This window comes from Salmo salar, chromosome 09 (genome assembly GCF_965601325.2).
Source record: "Salmo salar chromosome 09, fSalSal1, whole genome shotgun sequence".
NCBI lineage: Eukaryota > Metazoa > Chordata > Actinopteri > Salmoniformes > Salmonidae > Salmo > Salmo salar.
The window spans coordinates 26,212,045-26,230,675 of record NC_138299.1 but is presented as its reverse complement, the minus strand read 5'-3'; the positions used below and the strand labels follow the sequence as shown (position 1 = coordinate 26,230,675).

General features: G+C 42.2%; 1 protein-coding gene across 10 annotated transcripts in view; it reads left to right on the top strand.

Moving 5' to 3' along the window:
• Nucleotides 1-18,394, top strand: part of LOC106610960 (kinesin light chain 1) — a 52,783-nt gene extending 34,389 nt beyond the window's left edge. For 2 of the 10 annotated variants that reach the window (XM_014210690.3, XM_014210693.3), the window contains exons 8-16: nucleotides 3,227-3,400; nucleotides 3,535-3,634; nucleotides 4,282-4,334; nucleotides 5,291-5,358; nucleotides 5,445-5,553; nucleotides 5,864-6,028; nucleotides 9,717-9,847; nucleotides 11,294-11,360; nucleotides 15,497-18,394. In XM_014210690.3, the coding sequence (XP_014066165.2) occupies nucleotides 3,227-3,400; nucleotides 3,535-3,634; nucleotides 4,282-4,334; nucleotides 5,291-5,358; nucleotides 5,445-5,553; nucleotides 5,864-6,028; nucleotides 9,717-9,847; nucleotides 11,294-11,360; nucleotides 15,497-15,562 (933 nt within the window). In that variant the 3' untranslated portion in view covers nucleotides 15,563-18,394. Of the gene's footprint in view, nucleotides 1-3,226; nucleotides 3,401-3,534; nucleotides 3,635-4,281; nucleotides 4,335-5,290; nucleotides 5,359-5,444; nucleotides 5,554-5,863; nucleotides 6,029-8,524; nucleotides 10,692-11,192; nucleotides 11,361-15,496 lie in introns of those variants that run through there. The other 8 variants (XM_014210694.3, XM_045723514.2, XM_014210695.3 and 5 more) reach the window with 8 other exon arrangements.
• The last annotated feature ends 237 nt before the right edge of the window (nucleotides 18,395-18,631 follow it).

The following is an 18,631-nucleotide window of genomic DNA, read 5'->3' as shown; positions in this document are numbered from 1 at the left end:
ACAGGTGTGTTTGCTTTTCCAGATCATGTCCAATCAATTGAATTTACAACAGTAGGACTCCAATCAAGTTGTAGAAACATCTCAATGATGATCAATGGAAACAGGATGCACCTGAGCTTAATTTTGACTTTCATAGCAAAGGGTCTGAATACTTATGTAAATGAGGCATTTCTGTTTTTATTTTTTAATACATTAGCAAAAATGTCTAAACCTATTTTTGCATTATGGGGGTGTGTGTGTGTGTAGGTTGAGGAACTTAATTTTTTTTTTTTTTTTAATCCATGTTAGAATAAGGCTGTAACGTAACAAAATTTTCATTATTTTTACTATTGTCTACATTGAAGAATAATAGTGAAGACTTCAAAACTATGAAATAACACATGGAATCATGTAGTAACCAAAGAAGTGTTAAACAAATCAAAATACATTTTAGATTTTATATTCTTCCAAGTAGCTTTGCACGCTCTTGGCATTCTCTCAACCAGCTTCATGAGCAATGCTTTTCCAACCGTCTTGAAGGAGTTGCACATATGCTGAGCACTTGTTGGCTGCTTTGCTTTCACTCTGCGGTCCAACTCATCCCAAACCATCTCAATTGGAGTGAAGTTGGGTGATTGTTTAGGTCAGGTCATCTGATGCAGCACTCCATCACTCTCTATGGTCAAATAGCCCTTACACAGCCTGGAGGTGTGTTTTGGGTCATTTGTCCTGTTGAAAAACAAATGATAGTTCCACTAAGCGCAAACCAGATGGGATGGCGTATCGCTTCAGAATGCTGTGTTATGCATGATGGTTAAGTCTTTCTTGAATTCTAAATAAATCACTGATAGTGTCACCAGCAAAGCACCATCACACCACCACATCTCATTTGGACTCATCAGACCAAAGGACAGATTTCTAATGTCCATTGCTCTTGTTTCTTTCCCAATCAAGTCTCTTCTTCTTATTGGTGTCCTTAAGTAGTGGTTTCTTTGTAGCATTTCGACCATGAAGGCCTGATTTCACGCAGTCTCCTCTGAACAGTTGTTGTTGATGTCGTCTGAAATGTTTTGGGGGGGCTGCATTCTGAGGCTGGTAACTCTAATGAACTTATCCTCTGCAGCAGAGGTAACTCTGGGTCTTCCTTTCCTGTGGCGGTCTTCCTGAGAGCCAGTTTCATCATACCACCTGATTGTTTTTGCGACTGCACTTGAAGAAATTTTCAAAGTTCTTGAAATTTTCCGGATTGACTAACCTTCATGTCTTAAAGTAATGGACTGTTGTTTCTCTTTCATTATTTGAACTGTTCTTGCCATAATATGGACTTGGTCTTTTTGATTGGCTCAAACGCATTAAGAAGGAAAGACATTTCACAAATTAACTTAAAACATTTTTTTTTTTTACATTTAACCTTCAACTCGGCAAGTCAGTTAAGAACAAATTCTTATTTACAATGACGGCCTACCGGGGAGAGGCAGAACGACAGATTTTTACCTTGTCAGCTCGGTGATTCGATTCAGAAACCTTTCGGTTACTGGCCCAACGCTCTAACCACTAGGCTACCTACCGCCCCAAAGGTACACCTGTTAATTGAAATGCATTCCAGGTGACTACCTCATGAAGCTGGTTGAGAGAATGCTAAGAGTGTGCAATGCTGTCAAGGCAAAGGGTGACTATTTTCATTTGTTGACATTTTTTTTGGTTACTACATGATTCCATATGTTATTTCATAGTTTTTATGTCTTCACTAGTATTCTACAATGTAGAAAATTGTAAAAAATAAAGAAGTCCTTGAATGAGTAGGTGTCCAAACCTAGTACTGTACATAATATGAAGAACAAACATTGTGGCAATTCATATCTTGCATTAAAACTGTAAATAAGCCTTTCATCTCAAGAGAAGACTGTTAAAGGTTTGTTGTCTTACTTAAAAATAGTCCTGGTCATATAGACTTAGATAATATAATATTCCAGTAGTTAAAATGTTAAAGTCATGTATTTCTACACAATGCCACAACACATCTTTCCGATATGGGAGGTAAACAATTTTGCTTTTGTATTTCAGATGGAAAATGGAATCTGAAATACACTATCCCTTTCTTTTCTTTCCAAAACACTTGAGCGTTCCATCTCTGATCAACTTTCTCCGTATCTCTCTGAACGATCTTCTTGACCCTAACCAGTCAAGTTTCAAGACTGGTCCCTCAACCAAGGCTGCTCTTCTCTGTGTCACGGAGGCTCTCCGCACTGCCAAAGCTGACTCTCTTCTGTTCTCATCCTCTTAGATCTATCCGCTGCCTTCGACACTGTGAACCATTAGATCCTCCTCTCCACCCTCTCAGGGCTGGGCGTCTCAGGCGCTGCACACTCTTGGATTACATCCTACCTGGCGGGCCCTCCTACAAGGGGATGTGGAGAGGATCTGTGTCTGCGCCACATACTCTCACTACTGGTGTCCCACAGGGCTCGGTTCTAGCAGTGACTCGCTCCTGCAGGTTCATGCTCTACAACATCCGTAGAGTACAACCCTACCTCACACAGGAAGTGGCGCAGGTCCTAATACGGGCACTTGTCCTCTCCCGTCTGGACTACTGCAACTTGCTGTTGGCTGGGCTCCCTGCTTGTGCCATCAAACCCCTGCAACTTATCCAGAATGCTGCAGCCGGCCTGGTTTTCAACCTTCCCGAGTTCTGTCACCCCGCTCTTCTGCACATTCCCCTGGCTTCCATTTGAAGCTTGCAAGACCATGGTGTTTACCTATGGAACACAAGAGGAACTGCCCCTCCCTACCTTCCTACACCCCAACGCGAGCACTTCGTTCTGCCACCTCAAAAAATAAATAGTACTTTCTATGCCTGTGATATGCGTTCATCTTAAGATGAATGCACTAACTATGCTAAATGACTAAAATGTAAAAAAAAAAAAAAAAAAATGTAATAAATGGAATCGAGGCATTAATGTTTTGATGGAATTAAAGCATTTGAATGTATCAGAGGCCACCAAAATAGAGCTCCTTCTGCAAAAAATAAATTTACCCGGGGGGAAAGAAAAAAAAACGGCCCAAGGATGCCTGGCTGGCTACTTGTTCTATTTGGCTACTCTATGTACTTGTGGAAAACACTGGCCATCTCCTTTTGTTGTGATAAACTCCTTTCTTGCCCCCTTACTTTGAGAAGCTGACCCATTATTGCTTTTACTGCTCACTGTTTTATATTTACATGGCCTCCCCATCGCCGCCTCCTGTCCAGGTTCTGGGTAAGGACCACCCAGACGTTGCCAAGCAGCTGAACAACCTGGCCCTGCTGTGTCAGAACCAGGGCAAGTACGAGGAGGTGGAGTACTACTACCAGCGGGCCCTGGAGATCTACCAGACCAAACTGGGCCCTGACGACCCCAACGTGGCTAAGACCAAGAACAACCTGGTGAGAGGGTCACATAGGGGTTAAGAGATCACTGGCTTTGAAAAATGACTGCACATTTTCTAATGAGGTATGAGAAGAAGATTTTCTTGCTTTTTGAAGATCATATTCTTACATTCTCTCTCTTCCTCTCCAAGGCGTCCTGTTACCTGAAGCAGGGGAAGTTCAAGCAGGCTGAAACTCTGTACAAAGAGATCCTTACCCGCGCACATGAGAGGGAGTTTGGCTCTGTAGACGGTAAGACACACTCTCACGCAGCATATGTTTTACTATCCTTGTGGGGCCATTAAATTGATTTCCATTCAAAATCCTATTTCCCTAAAACCTAACTCCTAAACCTAACCCCTAAACCTAAAATAGCCTTTGTCCTTGTGGGGACCTGGGAAATGTCTCCACGAGCGAGAATTTTCCTTGTTTTACTATATTTGTGGTGATTTCTGGTACCCACGGAGAGAGACACACACACACAATCTGTCATTTGATGGGCTCCTGAGTGGTTCAGTGGTCTAAGGCACTGCATCTCAGTGCAAGATGCAACACAGTACCTGGTTCGAATCCAGGCTGCATCACATCCGGCTGTGATTGGGAGTCCCGTAGGGCGGTGCACAATTGGCCCAGTGTCGTCCCGGATTGGTCGAGATAGGCCTTCATTGTAAATAAGAATTTGTTCTTAACTGACTCGCCTAGTTAAATAATAAATACATGTAAAAGTTTGTTTTCAGGCTGCTGTCATCATTTTAGTGGAAATGCGCTTCTGAAAACAACAGTGACCTTTCAGTTGAATGTTCTAATACTTTGAGCCAGACCAGACCGCCTGAATGTCTGTCAATATGTTTTTGGACCTGCATTTGTCTGATTGTTGTTTTTGGTCTCTGGCTCTGCAGATGAGAACAAACCCATTTGGATGCATGCTGAGGAGAGAGAGGAACAGAGCAAGGTGAGAGAGAGTGTGTTTATGTGAGAGGGATGATAGAGGGTCCACTTTCACTAAGGGCCGTGGCATGTGTCACTACTGACTGTTGTGGTTGAACTTTCACAACTGACAGGGAAAAGTGTTTCAGTCACGGTATGAAAGGGTCATCAATTTAGACTGCTCACGAAATTGTGATGAACTGTAATCTCTCAATTTCCCACCTCTCTCTTTAAGCACTTATGTATATTAGGTTACATTAACATGTCTCAGATCGTTTAATTTACTCTTGATCTCATTTCACGGTTCCATATAATTTGTCCAAAATTAGCTGGAATATTTAGGCAATTTCTTTGTGACCAACAGTTTTGCTATTCATGTGTTGCACCTCGGTCGCGACGTTGCCATTGTTATCAATGTTATTCAGATGCTGCAGCCATATTGATGCTCAAAAGTAGAAAGAGGGCTAATGAATTTGAACCGGGGCGAATGACTGTGTCGTCTAAATTATAATCTAGGGGCTTGGGAATACGATGACATGGATAAAGTAGGCACATATTTAGTAGGAAACAACTTTATCATCATGTTGGCAAATGTACTTTTAGACAGATGCCAATGTTGTCATTAGCTAGCAAAGTTTGTAAAAGATAATAGCTAGCAATGCTAATGTTAGGTAGTCTCTATCTTAGCTAACTAGCTAATGTTATACTGCATCTACAGTCAATCTGTCAACATCAAAATGATGACAAAGGGTTTTCCTACTAATTATTTATCTTCTTTAGAAATGTCATTGTCACTTCTTCTTTTGAAATGTCAAGCCACAGTAATGCACTTTAGAGCAAATAATCATCGCCCAATGACGATGCATTGAGTAGAATGCTCACAAACGTGCAACCCATGAATAGGGTTGGATGTTTGTCATTAGCGTTTGAAGTCCTTAAATCATGACAACTGATGGATGTGGCGGTTCTTCTCTTCTCCAGGGAAAGCAGCAGGCCGGCTCCCTGTTCGGAGAGTATGGTGGCTGGTACAAGGCCTGTAAAGTAGACAGGTCTGTGTTGAGTCTGGAAACTCATGGACTGTTCTGTATGTGATTACATCATTAGTTCATGATGTGTTTATAATGTCTGCCCCCAGCCCCACAGTAACCACCACCCTGAAGAATCTGGGTGCCCTCTACAGGCGGCAGGGTAAATTTGAGGCGGCAGAGACACTGGAGGAGGCAGCAAAGCGCTCCAGAAAACAGGTGTGACCACTTTCCTCTTCTGACATTCACATGCTTGAATAATATTTGCCAGGCCAGGGTGATATGAAAGTCAAGGTGAACGCACTGTTGGAGTATCATTGGTCCAGCAGCTTAACTGAAATATTAGCAGGTCCTGCCTTTCAACTATTGTAAACAAATCCATATCAACATCCAACACATGATGTTGATCACTGTAGATGGCTCATGAAAATGCTCCAGATTTTTTAATTTTGCTGTCTTTATCTTTGTATGTGTTTATTTGGTTCATAATGTGTTTGTTAATGTGTGTGTCTCCTGTCCATGTGGCCAGGGTCTGGACACAGTGCACAAGCAGCGTGTGGCGGATGTTCTGAGCGAGCCGGAGGCGCGGGAGAAGCAGCGGAGCCGTGAGAGTCTGACCTCCGACACCACGGTTAAGTACGAGAGTGGCCCGGACGGGGGTGAGGAAGTGAGTATGAGCGTGGAGTGGAATGGGGTAAGTACAGTACACAGCCCAGGCCACACACGGTATAGGGAGGGGGGTACAGACACACATCCCTTAGAGAGAAAGTTATTTCTTACCTATTCTTAAAGTGCATATCCCCTACAACTTGTAAATTATTTGATGAGTTGCCAGTGGTAACATTGATGGTAACTCTCCTAGATTCTCTGACTCCCTATTGTTGGTGTGAAAGCTAGTTATAAGTTATAATGCTGATTGAATGTGGTAATAATCACCTCAGCTCTACATTAATGCTTCTAGTCTACACCGATGCTTATAATCCTCAACTAACGGAGTGAACACTCCAGCTGCTTACGGAAAACGTATTTCTTCCCAGACCTCTGTGCCAGCAAGTTAATGTGCCTATTATAGAAGCAATATGTTTTTATGCTTCTATTATGCTTGCAGCAAGCAGTATTTTGCTCACAACTAACACGTCCTCTCCTTGCAGTAGTCTTACAGCTGTATGCTATTCCCTCTGTCTTTATCTGAGTACTGCAGTAAAGTCCACTTGGTCACAGTGTATGTTTGCGAACTACACAACACTCACTGCTGTAGTCTGCTATTCAGAACTTTCCTGCTCCCGTAGCAACATAACCGTAGTGTCCAAGACAACCAATCAGCATCTCATCCTGGGAGTCCCCTGCCTGCCTGGTCTGCACCTCAAGGCTCCGGGGTGACTGGGCTCAGACACATTCCTAACCTGTGTTCTCTACTGTACTACACACCTATTGGACTGGGTCTGTCAGACACTCACACTATCCAGTCAGTATGTTAACCTGTGTGTTAAACCACACCTCTAATGTTGCCATGATGACTTATTCATGTTCTCATCACTACTGATGCATGTGGGCTCTGTACTGTACATCTTCAGAGTCCCTCTGACGCTTTCATCATGTGTGTGTTTGAGTGTGGGATGTCATTATTGTACTGTCTGTACTTACCTGCCAATTGGTGTCTGCTTAGGTGTGTGTGTGCATGCTCAAGCATCTACAGTATGTGTTTGTGTGACCTGTACAGCTGTTTCCTCTGTCAGAGGCATAATACATACTGGATGGACAGACGTATACATGTATGTTGATCGTGATACAGTACTCCTGCTGTCTTTTCCTCTGCATCCAGTGGCAGCTTGTTACCAGGTAGAGGTGGGGCAGCATCCGCCCTGGGCCTGTCCCATGGGCGGATGTGATTCTGAGTGTCTACTGTCTGCATCCCCTTGTCTGTGCATTCTGTGGTGGGCTAACTTGTCTCCTGTCTGAGTAAAACCTGTGCTATTGTATGTGAAACTATGATATAACTGTGTGAAGACAGACTGTTCTCCAGACACAGTATCTCTCCTCTTTTCCATTTTTTCCGGTGATTTGATTTGCCTGTGGTTGAGCCTCAGGCCTTCTGAACTTGGCTGTGGAAAATGGCCGATGGCTTTGTACAGTGTTATAGAAACCAAACTGGGTTAGAATACACAAGCTGGATAGTGTTGGAGAATCTAAATGGTTTTTATTTGGGTTTATAGTCATGTTGGCCATTTTGTGGATATATATATATATATATATATATATATATATATATATATATATTTTTTTTTTTTTTAATATACTGAATTGAGTTGGCCAGTATGAGTTAACTGTTATATTCATTTGCTTTCAAAATGACATAACTACCAAATTGAGCAGTATACTGGCCAGCTCATACTGGTTAACTCATACTGGCCAGCTCATACTGGTTAACTCATACTGGTTAACTCATACTGGCCAGCTCATTTTTTTACATTTACATTTTAGTCATTTAGCAGACGCTCTTATCCAGAGCGACTTACAGTAGTGAATGCATACATTTCATACATTTTTTCTCTCCGTGCTGGTCCCCCGTGGGAATCGAACCCACAACCCTGGCGTTGCAAACACCATGCTCTACCAACTGACCTACACGGGACTATACAGCTCATACTGGTTAACTCCGTGTTTATGTATTATGAGAGATGCTTTAACTGGCCATTAAGGCTCTGAGGTCAAAGACAGGGAACAGCCGTTAAAACCCCAGCTCCACGCTACCTTTACTTCAGTTGGATTCACTAAGCCTATATTTGAGGTGGTTGGATGTTTATGATCAGTTGATGTATTAAGGCTTCTTTAATTCATTCATCCATGATTTTTCACTCTTCCTTTTCCCTAGGTCTATTTTTTAAATTTGATTTTGTTGCTTTAAGCTTCCTTTCTCCTGTTATGCTCCTTAGTTGTTGCGACTGTTGAGTGTTGATGCCTTCTGCAGTAGTAAAGCACATCCACAACTCTACGTGGAGAAATGTCTCTGAGGGGGAAACCCTTTGGCTTACTGCTTCTGTCTGTCTGACTTCCTCTCGTTTCCTCTTACCAACTCCACATTTTTCTCTCCCCATCTCACTTTATTCTACCTTTTCATCTCTATTTTTCAATACCCTGTCTCTTTCATTCTGTCTACCTCTCTCTCTCTCCATCCCTGTCTGACTGGCAGGCATAACTCCAGATGCCTTGTTGTGGTTCTAAAAACTTGTCTTCTGCATGATGGACGCCTGCTCGCCTGCCACCCCTCCAGCTTTGCAGTTGTCCTCTCTTCAGACTCTGGTCCCCTGCTCTCCTCTGGGCTGTCTGTCTGGTTACTCTACAGGGACACATTGGGCCAAGCTGACCCCAGCTCTATCCAATGTCATTGGGACAGGGGTTCTGGGCTCTGTCCCAGAACCATTCCAAGCCACTCCTGCCATTACCTTATCTTACTCTTACTGTACTTAAATACTCTGTCTCCTCGCTCTCTCACTTGAGGAGTTTCTAACTATCTCTGTGTGGTGGTGTTGAGTGTTTAGCATTTACTAGTACTGACCGATGCATACCGGACTGCTCTTGCACGTAGTGATTTTAACTAACATAGTGGAAATACTATGTGCTGGTGGCATGATAATCATACTGTATGCTCCGTCAGTGCACCATGGTGGCAGCAGGATACTGTGGACTTTCTTTAGTGTTAGATCCCGTGCTCCATATGGTCCTATTGATGTCTAACTTGTGTTGTGATGTCATGATCACGAGGGGGCATCAGAAGACACAGCAGCTCCTGTATATTACTGTATATACGTAGACAAATGGGGAATGGGTGGGAGGGGTGGGACAAGCCTTGCTCTACAGTGCAGAATCTGGACACTTCTCTTCATGGCTCCTACTAATCTACTCTGTCGTGTCTGTTTGTGCATCAGATCTTACACTGTCTTTCTTAACTTCTAATAAAACTTAACTCTTTGCTCACCCAGATCTTTGCCTGTAGCCTCTTTGTTTGTTCCCTCTCGAAGATAAGGCAGGCAAAGCAACATGCCTGCCTTGGGACAAAAGTAGATTACTGAAGGAATTGAATTGCTGTGCTCTGTTTTTTGGAGGGCTTCTCTGATTTCTTTATAGCATCATTTCTGAATAGCACACTGAGGTCGACATTTTGTCTGAACAGAGAGTCTAATCAGATGCACATGACAAGCACACCCTCATATGCACAGTCCATCACATATGCAGACAGATGTCTATGGAAATAATTTGCTGAACCAGATCTGTGTGTGTGTGTATGTGTGTGCGCGCATAACTGCACTGTGTGTGTGTGTGTGTGTGTGTGTGTGTGTGTGTGTGTGCGCGTGAGAGTGTAACCCTCTGGCCTCTCTCATCAGGACGGTTCTGGTTCTCTGAAGCGGAGCGGCTCCTTCAGTAAACTCCGTGCCTCTATTCGCCGCAGCAGCGAGAAACTGGTCCGCAAGCTGAAGGGCGGTGGCACACGGGAGAGCGAGCCCAAAAACCCTGGGTAACTATCCCCCTCACCTTTGAACCCTTGACCCCTAATGCACATATGGCCCCATGGGTGAGGCCCCTCCTCTCCACCTCGCTCCACTGGATTGGTGTGCTGCCACTAGATCTGCCTAGAAAAGACTGATCTCTACTCTGCTGTGGGTTAACTCTGTGTATCTCTGAGTCCTGTTTGGCACAAGTCATGAATCACTGGGGGTTGCACTAACTAACACATTCAAGCGGCTGATACTTGTGCACTTTCACTGGCATACACTATGAATGCCACATATTGTGACTGGTACTGACTCTAACTGGCACAATATCACTCTAGAAGCAGGGTAGTATTCCCGACTATGTTGCCTGTGTGGATATGTCCAGTATAGGAAGTGCTTCGAGCTGACTGGCAGAGAGTCGGGCAGAGTACTAGGACACAGCCTGTCAGCAGCGTCTCTATTTAATGTCCTTATAATTTGTATAAAAAGTCACATCTGTTGCTCTGCCTAGTTTATTCTGTTGTACACAGAGTACTCTCAATCAGCTGTGATGGACAATCTGGAGACTAAAGAGAATGGCTGAGCGCTTTAGATAACCACACTACTACTCATTGTCTGCTTTGAAATGCCTGCATTTCTGCCTATGAAATGCGTATTTTGTTCATTTTCTTGCCAAAATTGTCTAAATTTGAAGACGGTGCAAATATTAATGTTTATTTTCAATAGTTAGTTAGTGAATTTTTGTCATAACTTATTTTTTTCTGCATGGGCATCTTTTATTTTAATATTCTAATACATCTGTCTGTGCTGTGTTGTGCTTTTATTGACAAATAAACTTTTCCAAGCGAATGGCTACAGCATGCCTCATCTGTTTGCTGGAATTCTGTATTCTTTGATTCATTTTCCTCTTTTTGCTTCTAGTTCTTCGATGTTGAATTAACCCCATTATGATGACTTCTCTCTAATCCAGGAGACAGTAGAGAACTCTGTATTGATCAATACAAAACAATATTCTTCCTTTTGCAACAGGTACAAATTAATTTGGCTCAAAATTCTCCCTTTAAATCAATTGTTTTGTCACACATTAACTTTTGTTAAGTATGTCCTTCAACCCATATGTTATAGGGTAAAGAAAAGCCAAAAAATTGCATTTGACTGAACTACTGATTTGGATATTTTGTATCTCTGGTGTGAGAGGGGCACACTTAAAGTTTGCTGTGCTTTCCTGCACATTCGGCTTCAAAGATTCTACTTACAAATGTACAGGTGTGGTGCCCCCAATTTAACCAGGGTTAAAGAGTATGATTTTATGTATTTGTGTGGGGGCATTGTCTGGGGAAACTAACATGTGAGTGGGTCTCATTATAGTTATTAACCCACATACCATCTCCATTGGCCACATGTCCTTCTCACCCCTGACCCTCGACCCCTCACCGACATCTCCTTGCATGTCACTGTTCTGGATGCAGCATGAAGCGAGCCAGTTCACTAGGTGTTCTAAACGTGGTGGACAATGCTGCCGGAGACCTCTACCAAGTAAGGAGCCCAACTGTCTCTCTCTCCCCCTCTCTCCGTCTTTCACATCACCCAATCTTGCCCCATTGTTTTCTGGGTCTCCTCGTTCATCCTCCCCTTTGTTTGTTTATCTACCTCCCTCATTTTCTTACACTACTCTCTGAGACCTTACTTTATGAAATTCAAATTCCCAATGGTCCTCTTGGTTGTGATCTGTGATCAAACTGGACCTTGCCCCTCTTCACCTGGGCAGTCATCTCAGAAATTGGTCACTAATGAAATGGCGTACATGTGTGTGTGGTAACATCAGTGGTTCACAGACTAACATGTTTTTCATGGTGTTCTCTCTAATTTATAACCCCTTAGTCACAACTCGCAATAATGAATGATGTGCAAGGTAGATGTGGGAAATAACACCTTTTGACAGTTGATTTCTGTGGCTGTATGATGAGTGAGGAAATTAGATCAAAGATGAACCAGGGATAATAGTTTGCAACTAGATCAACAGCAACCTTTTTAAAGTTTTACTCCTGTTATTAACTGACTTGTATCAATTGTTCAGAAAGATTAATCTGAATGGATTGATTTGAGAATCTGCATCACTGGACCTTTCTACATGGTGATATACTGGTTCTGCCAACCCACCATACGATAAGGGTGTGACTCCAGAATACAGTGCCGGTCTGTGCACCACTCATCACTGTCACTGAGCTCCAGATTTTGACATTGGCGTCACATCTCATATTATATACCACATTCCCCAAATACTCAATAGCAATACTCAACAGTGCCTTCAGAAAGTATTCACACCCCTTGACTTTTTCCACATTAAGTATTACAGCCTGAATTTAAAATGGATTAAATTAAGATTTTTGGTCACTGGCCTAAATATAATACCCCCTAATGTCAAAGTGGAATTATGTTTATTTTTTATTTTGACTAATTCATTAAATATTAAAAGCTGAAATGTCTTGAGTCAATAAGTATTCAACCCCTTTGTTATGGTAAACTGAAATATGTTCAGGAGTTAAAATGTGCTTAACAAGTTGCATGGACTCACTCTGTGTGCAATAATAGTGTTAACATGATTTTTAATGACTACCTCATCTCCACCCCACACATACAATGATCTGTAAGGCCCCTCAGTCGAGCAGTGAATTTCAAAAACCGATTCAACCATAAAGACCAGGGAGGTTTTCCAATGCCTCGCAAAGAAGGCCACCTATTGGTAGATTGGTAAAAATACAATAAAAACAGATGCTGAATATCACTTTCAGCATGGTGAAGTTATTAATTACACTTTTGGTTGTGTGTCAATACACCAGTTACTGCAAAGATACAGGCGTCCTTCCTAACACGGTTGCCGGAGAGGAAGGAAACCGCTCAGGGATTTCACCATGAGGCCAATGGTGACTTTAAAACAGTTGGAGTTTAATGGCTATAATAGGAAAAAACTGAAGATGGATCAACATTATAGTTACTCCTCAATACTAACCTAAATGACAGAGTGAAAAGGAAGCCTGTACATCAAAGTATTCCAAAACATGCATCCTGTTTGCAACAAGGCACTAAAATAATACTACAAAAACTTTAGCAAAGCAATTAACTTTTTGTCCTGAATACAGTGTTATGTTTTGGGCAAATCCAATACATCACATTACTGAGTTACCACGCTCCATATTTTTAAGCATATTGGTGGCTGCATCATGTTATGGATAGGCTTGTAATCGTTAAGGACTGGGCAGTTTTTCAGGATAAAAAAGAAATGGAATGGAGCTAAGCACAGGCAAAATCCTAGAGGAAAACCTGGTTCAGTCTGCTTTCCACCAGACACTGGGAGATGAATTCGCCTTTCAGCAGGACAATAATCTAAAACACAAGGCCAAATCTACACTGAGGTTTCTTACGAAGAAGACTGTAAATGTTCCTGAGTGGCCGAGTTACAGTTTTACTTAAATCTGCTTAAATCTATGGCAACACTTGAAAATGGTTGTCTAGCAATGATCCACAACCAATTTGACAGAGGTTGAAGAATTTTTAAAAGAATAATGTGCAAATATTGTATAATCTAGGTGTGCAAAGCTCTTAGACTTACCCAGAAAGACTCGGCTGTAATCGCTACCAAAGGTGATTCTAACATGTATTGACTCAGGGGTGTGAATACTTGTGTATATGAGAGATTTCTGTATTTAATTTCCAATAAATTTGCAAATATTCTAAAAACATGTTTTTACTTTGCCATCATGGGGTATTGTATGTAGATGGTTGAGGAAAAAAACAAATTTAATCGGTTTTGAATTCTGGCTGTAACACCTCAATGTCAAGGGGTATAAATACTTTTTCAAGGCACTGAATCAATATACACTGCTAAAAAAATAAAGGGAACACTTAAACAACACAATGTAACTCCAAGTCAATCACACTTCTGTGAAATCAAACTGTCCACTTAGGAAGCAACACTGATTGACAATAAATTTCACATGCTGTTGTGCAAATGGAATAGACAACAGGTGGAAATTATAGGCAATTAGCAAGACATCCCCAATAAAGGAGTGGTTCTGCAGGTGGGGACCACAGACCACTTCTCAGTTCCTATGCTTCCTGGCTGATGTTTTGGTCACTTTTGAATGCTGGCGGTGCTTTCACTCTAGTGGTAGCATGAGACAGAGTCTACAACCCACACAAGTGGCTCAGGTAGTGCAGCTCATCCAGGATGGCACATCAATGCGAGCTGTGGCAAGAAGGTTTGCTGTGTCTGTCAGCGTAGTGTCCAGAGCATGGAGGCGCTACCAGGAGACAGGCCAGTACATCAGGAGACGTGGAGGAGGCCGTAGGAGGGCAACAACCCAGCAGCAGGACCGCTACCTCCGCCTTTGTGCAAGGAGGAGCAGGAGGAGCACTGCCAGAGCCCTGCAAAATGACCTCCAGCAGGCCACAAATGTGCATGTGTCTGCTCAAACGGTCAGAAACAGACTACATGAGGGTGGTATGAGTGCCCGACGTCCACAGGTGAGGGTTGTGCTTACAGCCCAACACCGTGCAGGACGTTTGGCATTTGCCAGAGAACACCAAGATTGGCAAATTTCGCCACTGGCGCCCTGTGCTCTTCACAGGTTCACACTGAGCACATGTGACAGACGTGACAGAGTCTGGAGACGCCGTGGAGAACGTTCTGCTGCCTGCAACATCCTCCAGCATGACTGGTTTGGCGGTGGGTCAGTCATGGTGTGGGGTGGCATTTCTTTGGGGGGCCGCACAACCCTCCATGTGCTCGCCAGAGGTAGCCTGACTGCCATTAGGTACCGAGATGAGATCCTCAGACCCCTTGTGAGACCATATGCTGGTGCGGTTGGCCCTGGGTTCCTCCTAATGCAAGACAATGCTAGACCTCATGTGGCTGGAGTGTGTCAGCAGTTCCTGCAAGAGGAAGGCATTGATGCTATGGACTGGCCCACCCGTTCCCCAGACCTGAATCCAATTGAGCACATCTGGGACATCATGTCTCGCTCCATCCACCAACGCCACGTTGCACCACAGACTGTCCAGGAGTTGGGGATGCTTTAGTCCAGGTCTGGGAGGAGATCCCTCAGGAGACCATCCACCACCTCATCAGGAGCATGCCCAGGCGTTGTAGGGAGGTCATACAGGCACGTGGAGGCCACACACACTACTGAGCCTCATTTGGACTTGTTTTAAGGACATTACATCAAAGTTGGATCAGCCTGTAGTGAGGTTTTCCACTTTAATTTTGAGTGTGACTCCAAATCTAGACCTCCATGGGTTGATAAATTGGATTTCCATTGATTATTTTTGTGTGATTTTGTTGTCAGCACATTCAACTATGTAAAGAAAAAGTATTTAATAAGATTATTTCCATTCATTCAGAGCTAGGATGTGTTATTTTAGTGTTCCTTTTATTTTTTTGAGCAGTATATATTGAATCTGTTCCTAGGTTGTCATTGAAAATAAGAATTTGTTCTTAACTGACTTGTCTAGTTAAATAAAAGGTAAATATTCCATATTCAAGAAAAACAGACATTTTCTTCATGGAAATGTGAAGGATGTTTTATCTGTGATGTTGGACCCTCTACATTAATAGGTTTTTTGGTATTTCTTCATCCTATTCTGAACCCTATTCCCTCTGTTGCCTTCTCTAGGAGCAAAATAATCATCTGACAAAGAGTCGTGACCTGAGTGCCAGCCACAATGACCTGGCACATTGAAGGTTAGAACTGAGTGGAGAGACAAAGAGGTCATGGGATCAGTCTCCTGAACTCCTCCCCACCCCCCCACCCCCAACCTTCAGATCCTGCCTCCGCCTATGAGCTGTCCCTCTCCAATATAATCATGCACAAAGCTGACTAACTGTTACACCACCCCCCCCCCCCCCAGGTTAAACCAAACAAACCCTTCCTAAACCATACACAACCGTCCATCTGCTCGCTACAGCACGTAGGTTTAACAATCTCATTGTACTTTGATCTAGTCGCTGGTTTTCTTAGAGGGTGTTTTTATTGAAATGTTTTCTCTTAATATCAAAATATATTTTGCAACATGAGATTAGTTATAATGAAGGACAGGTGTATAATGCTAAGTCAAGTGTGAGTGGATGTAAGTGTGCACCTATATTTTTGTGATTGAGTGCTCATGAGAGAGAACATTCATTTTTATTTTCTGTGTGGTTGCTTTTTCCTACCTTTCCTCCACAGATCTAAAGAATAACTTAGATCATTTGGTTATCACTTTAATGGAATAGGTGAGCAGTTCAGGAGGTCGCAATAGAGAATCTCATTCCCCCTTTACGTCCAAATTGATGTCCTGTGTATTTTTATGAAGTTTAATGTTTACATTTGGCTTGTGTAAATTGTTTTATTGTATTTCCTACGCTGCTCTGGGGGAATCTTTTGTTTCTTGGCATCAGAGTTCTTGAAACTGATAGTTCTGCCTCTTTTTATAGTGATATTACTTATTTGAATTGAAGAAACTGCTCCATGTATATGACGTTATGAGGCAGGAGCGTTGTGTTGGCACATGAAGTATATCTTGTCGATTTCTCAGGATGGTCACAGAACAGAAGATCGCTAGCCAGGCTAGTTTTGATATTATACACTGACTGCACAAGATATTTAACACCAACCTGTTACGGTCAAATGCAATTTCCAGTAATAGGTGAATAACATTGTTACAATCTAGAGTAGAAACATTGTTAACTATTTGTACCAGTCTGTTTCTGGATGTTGAATGATGAATTAAGAGTAAGACTGTGTATAAAGAGTGAAATTAATCTTAAAGGACTTGTACTTTATGAATATCCAACCAAAAAGTGAACATCATTTTTAATAGATCTATTGCAGGTCTGTCACCACCACATTTGCATCGTTTTACTTTGTTCTCAAAACTTTCAAATTAGTGGTTTTTCGTTTGTGGAGCATGCTTTATTTTTGGTTCACAGACATCTCTCTACTGACCCCTGACATGGGTTTGGATTGCTTGTTTGGTGGACTGTGTAATGTGGGCTGTTGATGGGGATGTGTGATAGCGTTCTCTTACATTTGACTTTAGAAAGCATAGAACCAGGGTCGCCCCCAGTCCCTCACCAGGAACAGCACTAGTTAGGGTTAAAGGGAAAACACCGGTTAGACTGTCCAAGGAAGAGGACTTATTTTAATGATGAACAAGCTAGCTATCATGAGCAGAGTGAACCATAGAGTAGTGAGTAATTTGCTTAGTAAATACCAGATATTGTTTGAGCATTTCAAGCAGAGGTTTGTGGTATTGTTAACTGTATACTGCAGTTTGTAAAAAAAATAAAAAATATTTAGTAGCTCATACAGTAACGGGCATAGGCTTTTCTATGCAGAATGCAGTTGGTAATTCGAAAAACGTAACTTTTACTTGTGTAACACACAACAAAGCTTGTGATTAACTTGTGCAAGCTTTTAGCCTTACCTTGTTATGTATATATTAGATCATACTCTTATAACATTGTGGTAACATTGCGCTTGTCAGGATAGAATATACAAATGCAAGGAACTTTGATATAAGCACAAACCTGTAAGCTAAGTATGTGTTGGATGCTCCCATTTGACTGTTGATCAGTTTGTCTGTCAATCATCAACCTGCTTTATTTGTGTTTTCTCCATTCTGTGTTTGCTCAGAGTTACTGGTAAGGTACTACAGTGCCCAGCTGATTAGAAAGGCACATCAATTCATAGGGCTAGACATTGAATTATTGAGGACAAAATGTATGCTTTTATATCAGAAGCATTAATTCAAGTATACTGTGTTGAGAGAGAATAGGACCCTATTTCTGAAAGGTAATCACCCCCTGCCCCTGTGTTTATGACCAGATGTTTACAAACTTAAATGATCATGAAATCCCTCAAATGCCTGGCCAGTTATTCTTTGTTCTTCAATGTATTGAAGTATTTTGCTTTACAGGTAAAACAGTAATGATAAAGTGAATGTATGAATCCTATTCTTAAACTCAAAGACCGTTGTGGTTAATTATTTGAAATTAGTAATCCTATGAGCAGTAGTCACTGTTGAGGTGATGCACATCTTCCTATGGAGAAGGGCAACAAGCCCTGAACTAATGGTCGAATTCATTTTGCATGGCCAGGTGCCCCCGGTTGCTCCTTTTAGACCATTCCATTGGTTCTTAAGGGAACTCTCAACCCACCTGGTGCAACAGGCCATGCAAAACGAACTCCACCAGTGAAACACTGCTGGGAAATCTTCATGATGACATCACCATATTGTTAGTGGCTCTTAACAGTCAATGCACCAGCCTCTCTACTGTCCATCTGTTCCTTTGTTTTTGAAAGTGCAATTTTTGTTTGTTTGGGGTTGGCCTGGAGTGTGTATGTGTGGGGATGTCCTGGGCTGCACTGGTGATAGGATCAACAATTGGTAACTGCCCAAACTCCCAGCCTCTCTCTCCTTTAGGCTGCCTTCTGTGCTGGCTGGATCAGCCCATAAACTGTGGTGAAGTGCTTGCCCTTCAAAAATATATTGTATGGTATAAATTGTATGAATAAAATAATACAAATGTTTTTCTTAGTCCCTCTATAATTTTGGGGTCTGATAAAGGAGCATTGGATCATGGAGCAGAGCACGACAGGGGAGATAGACATACAGGATAATGATCATTCTCTCAGCGCCCCCTACTGGATTTTATTAAGTAGACTATACATACTGTATCTGTAATCCATCATTTATTAAACTTTCAAAAACGGATCTTGTTTAGTGAATCTAAAATCTTTAATGAGTTTTTAAAGATACAAGGTTAG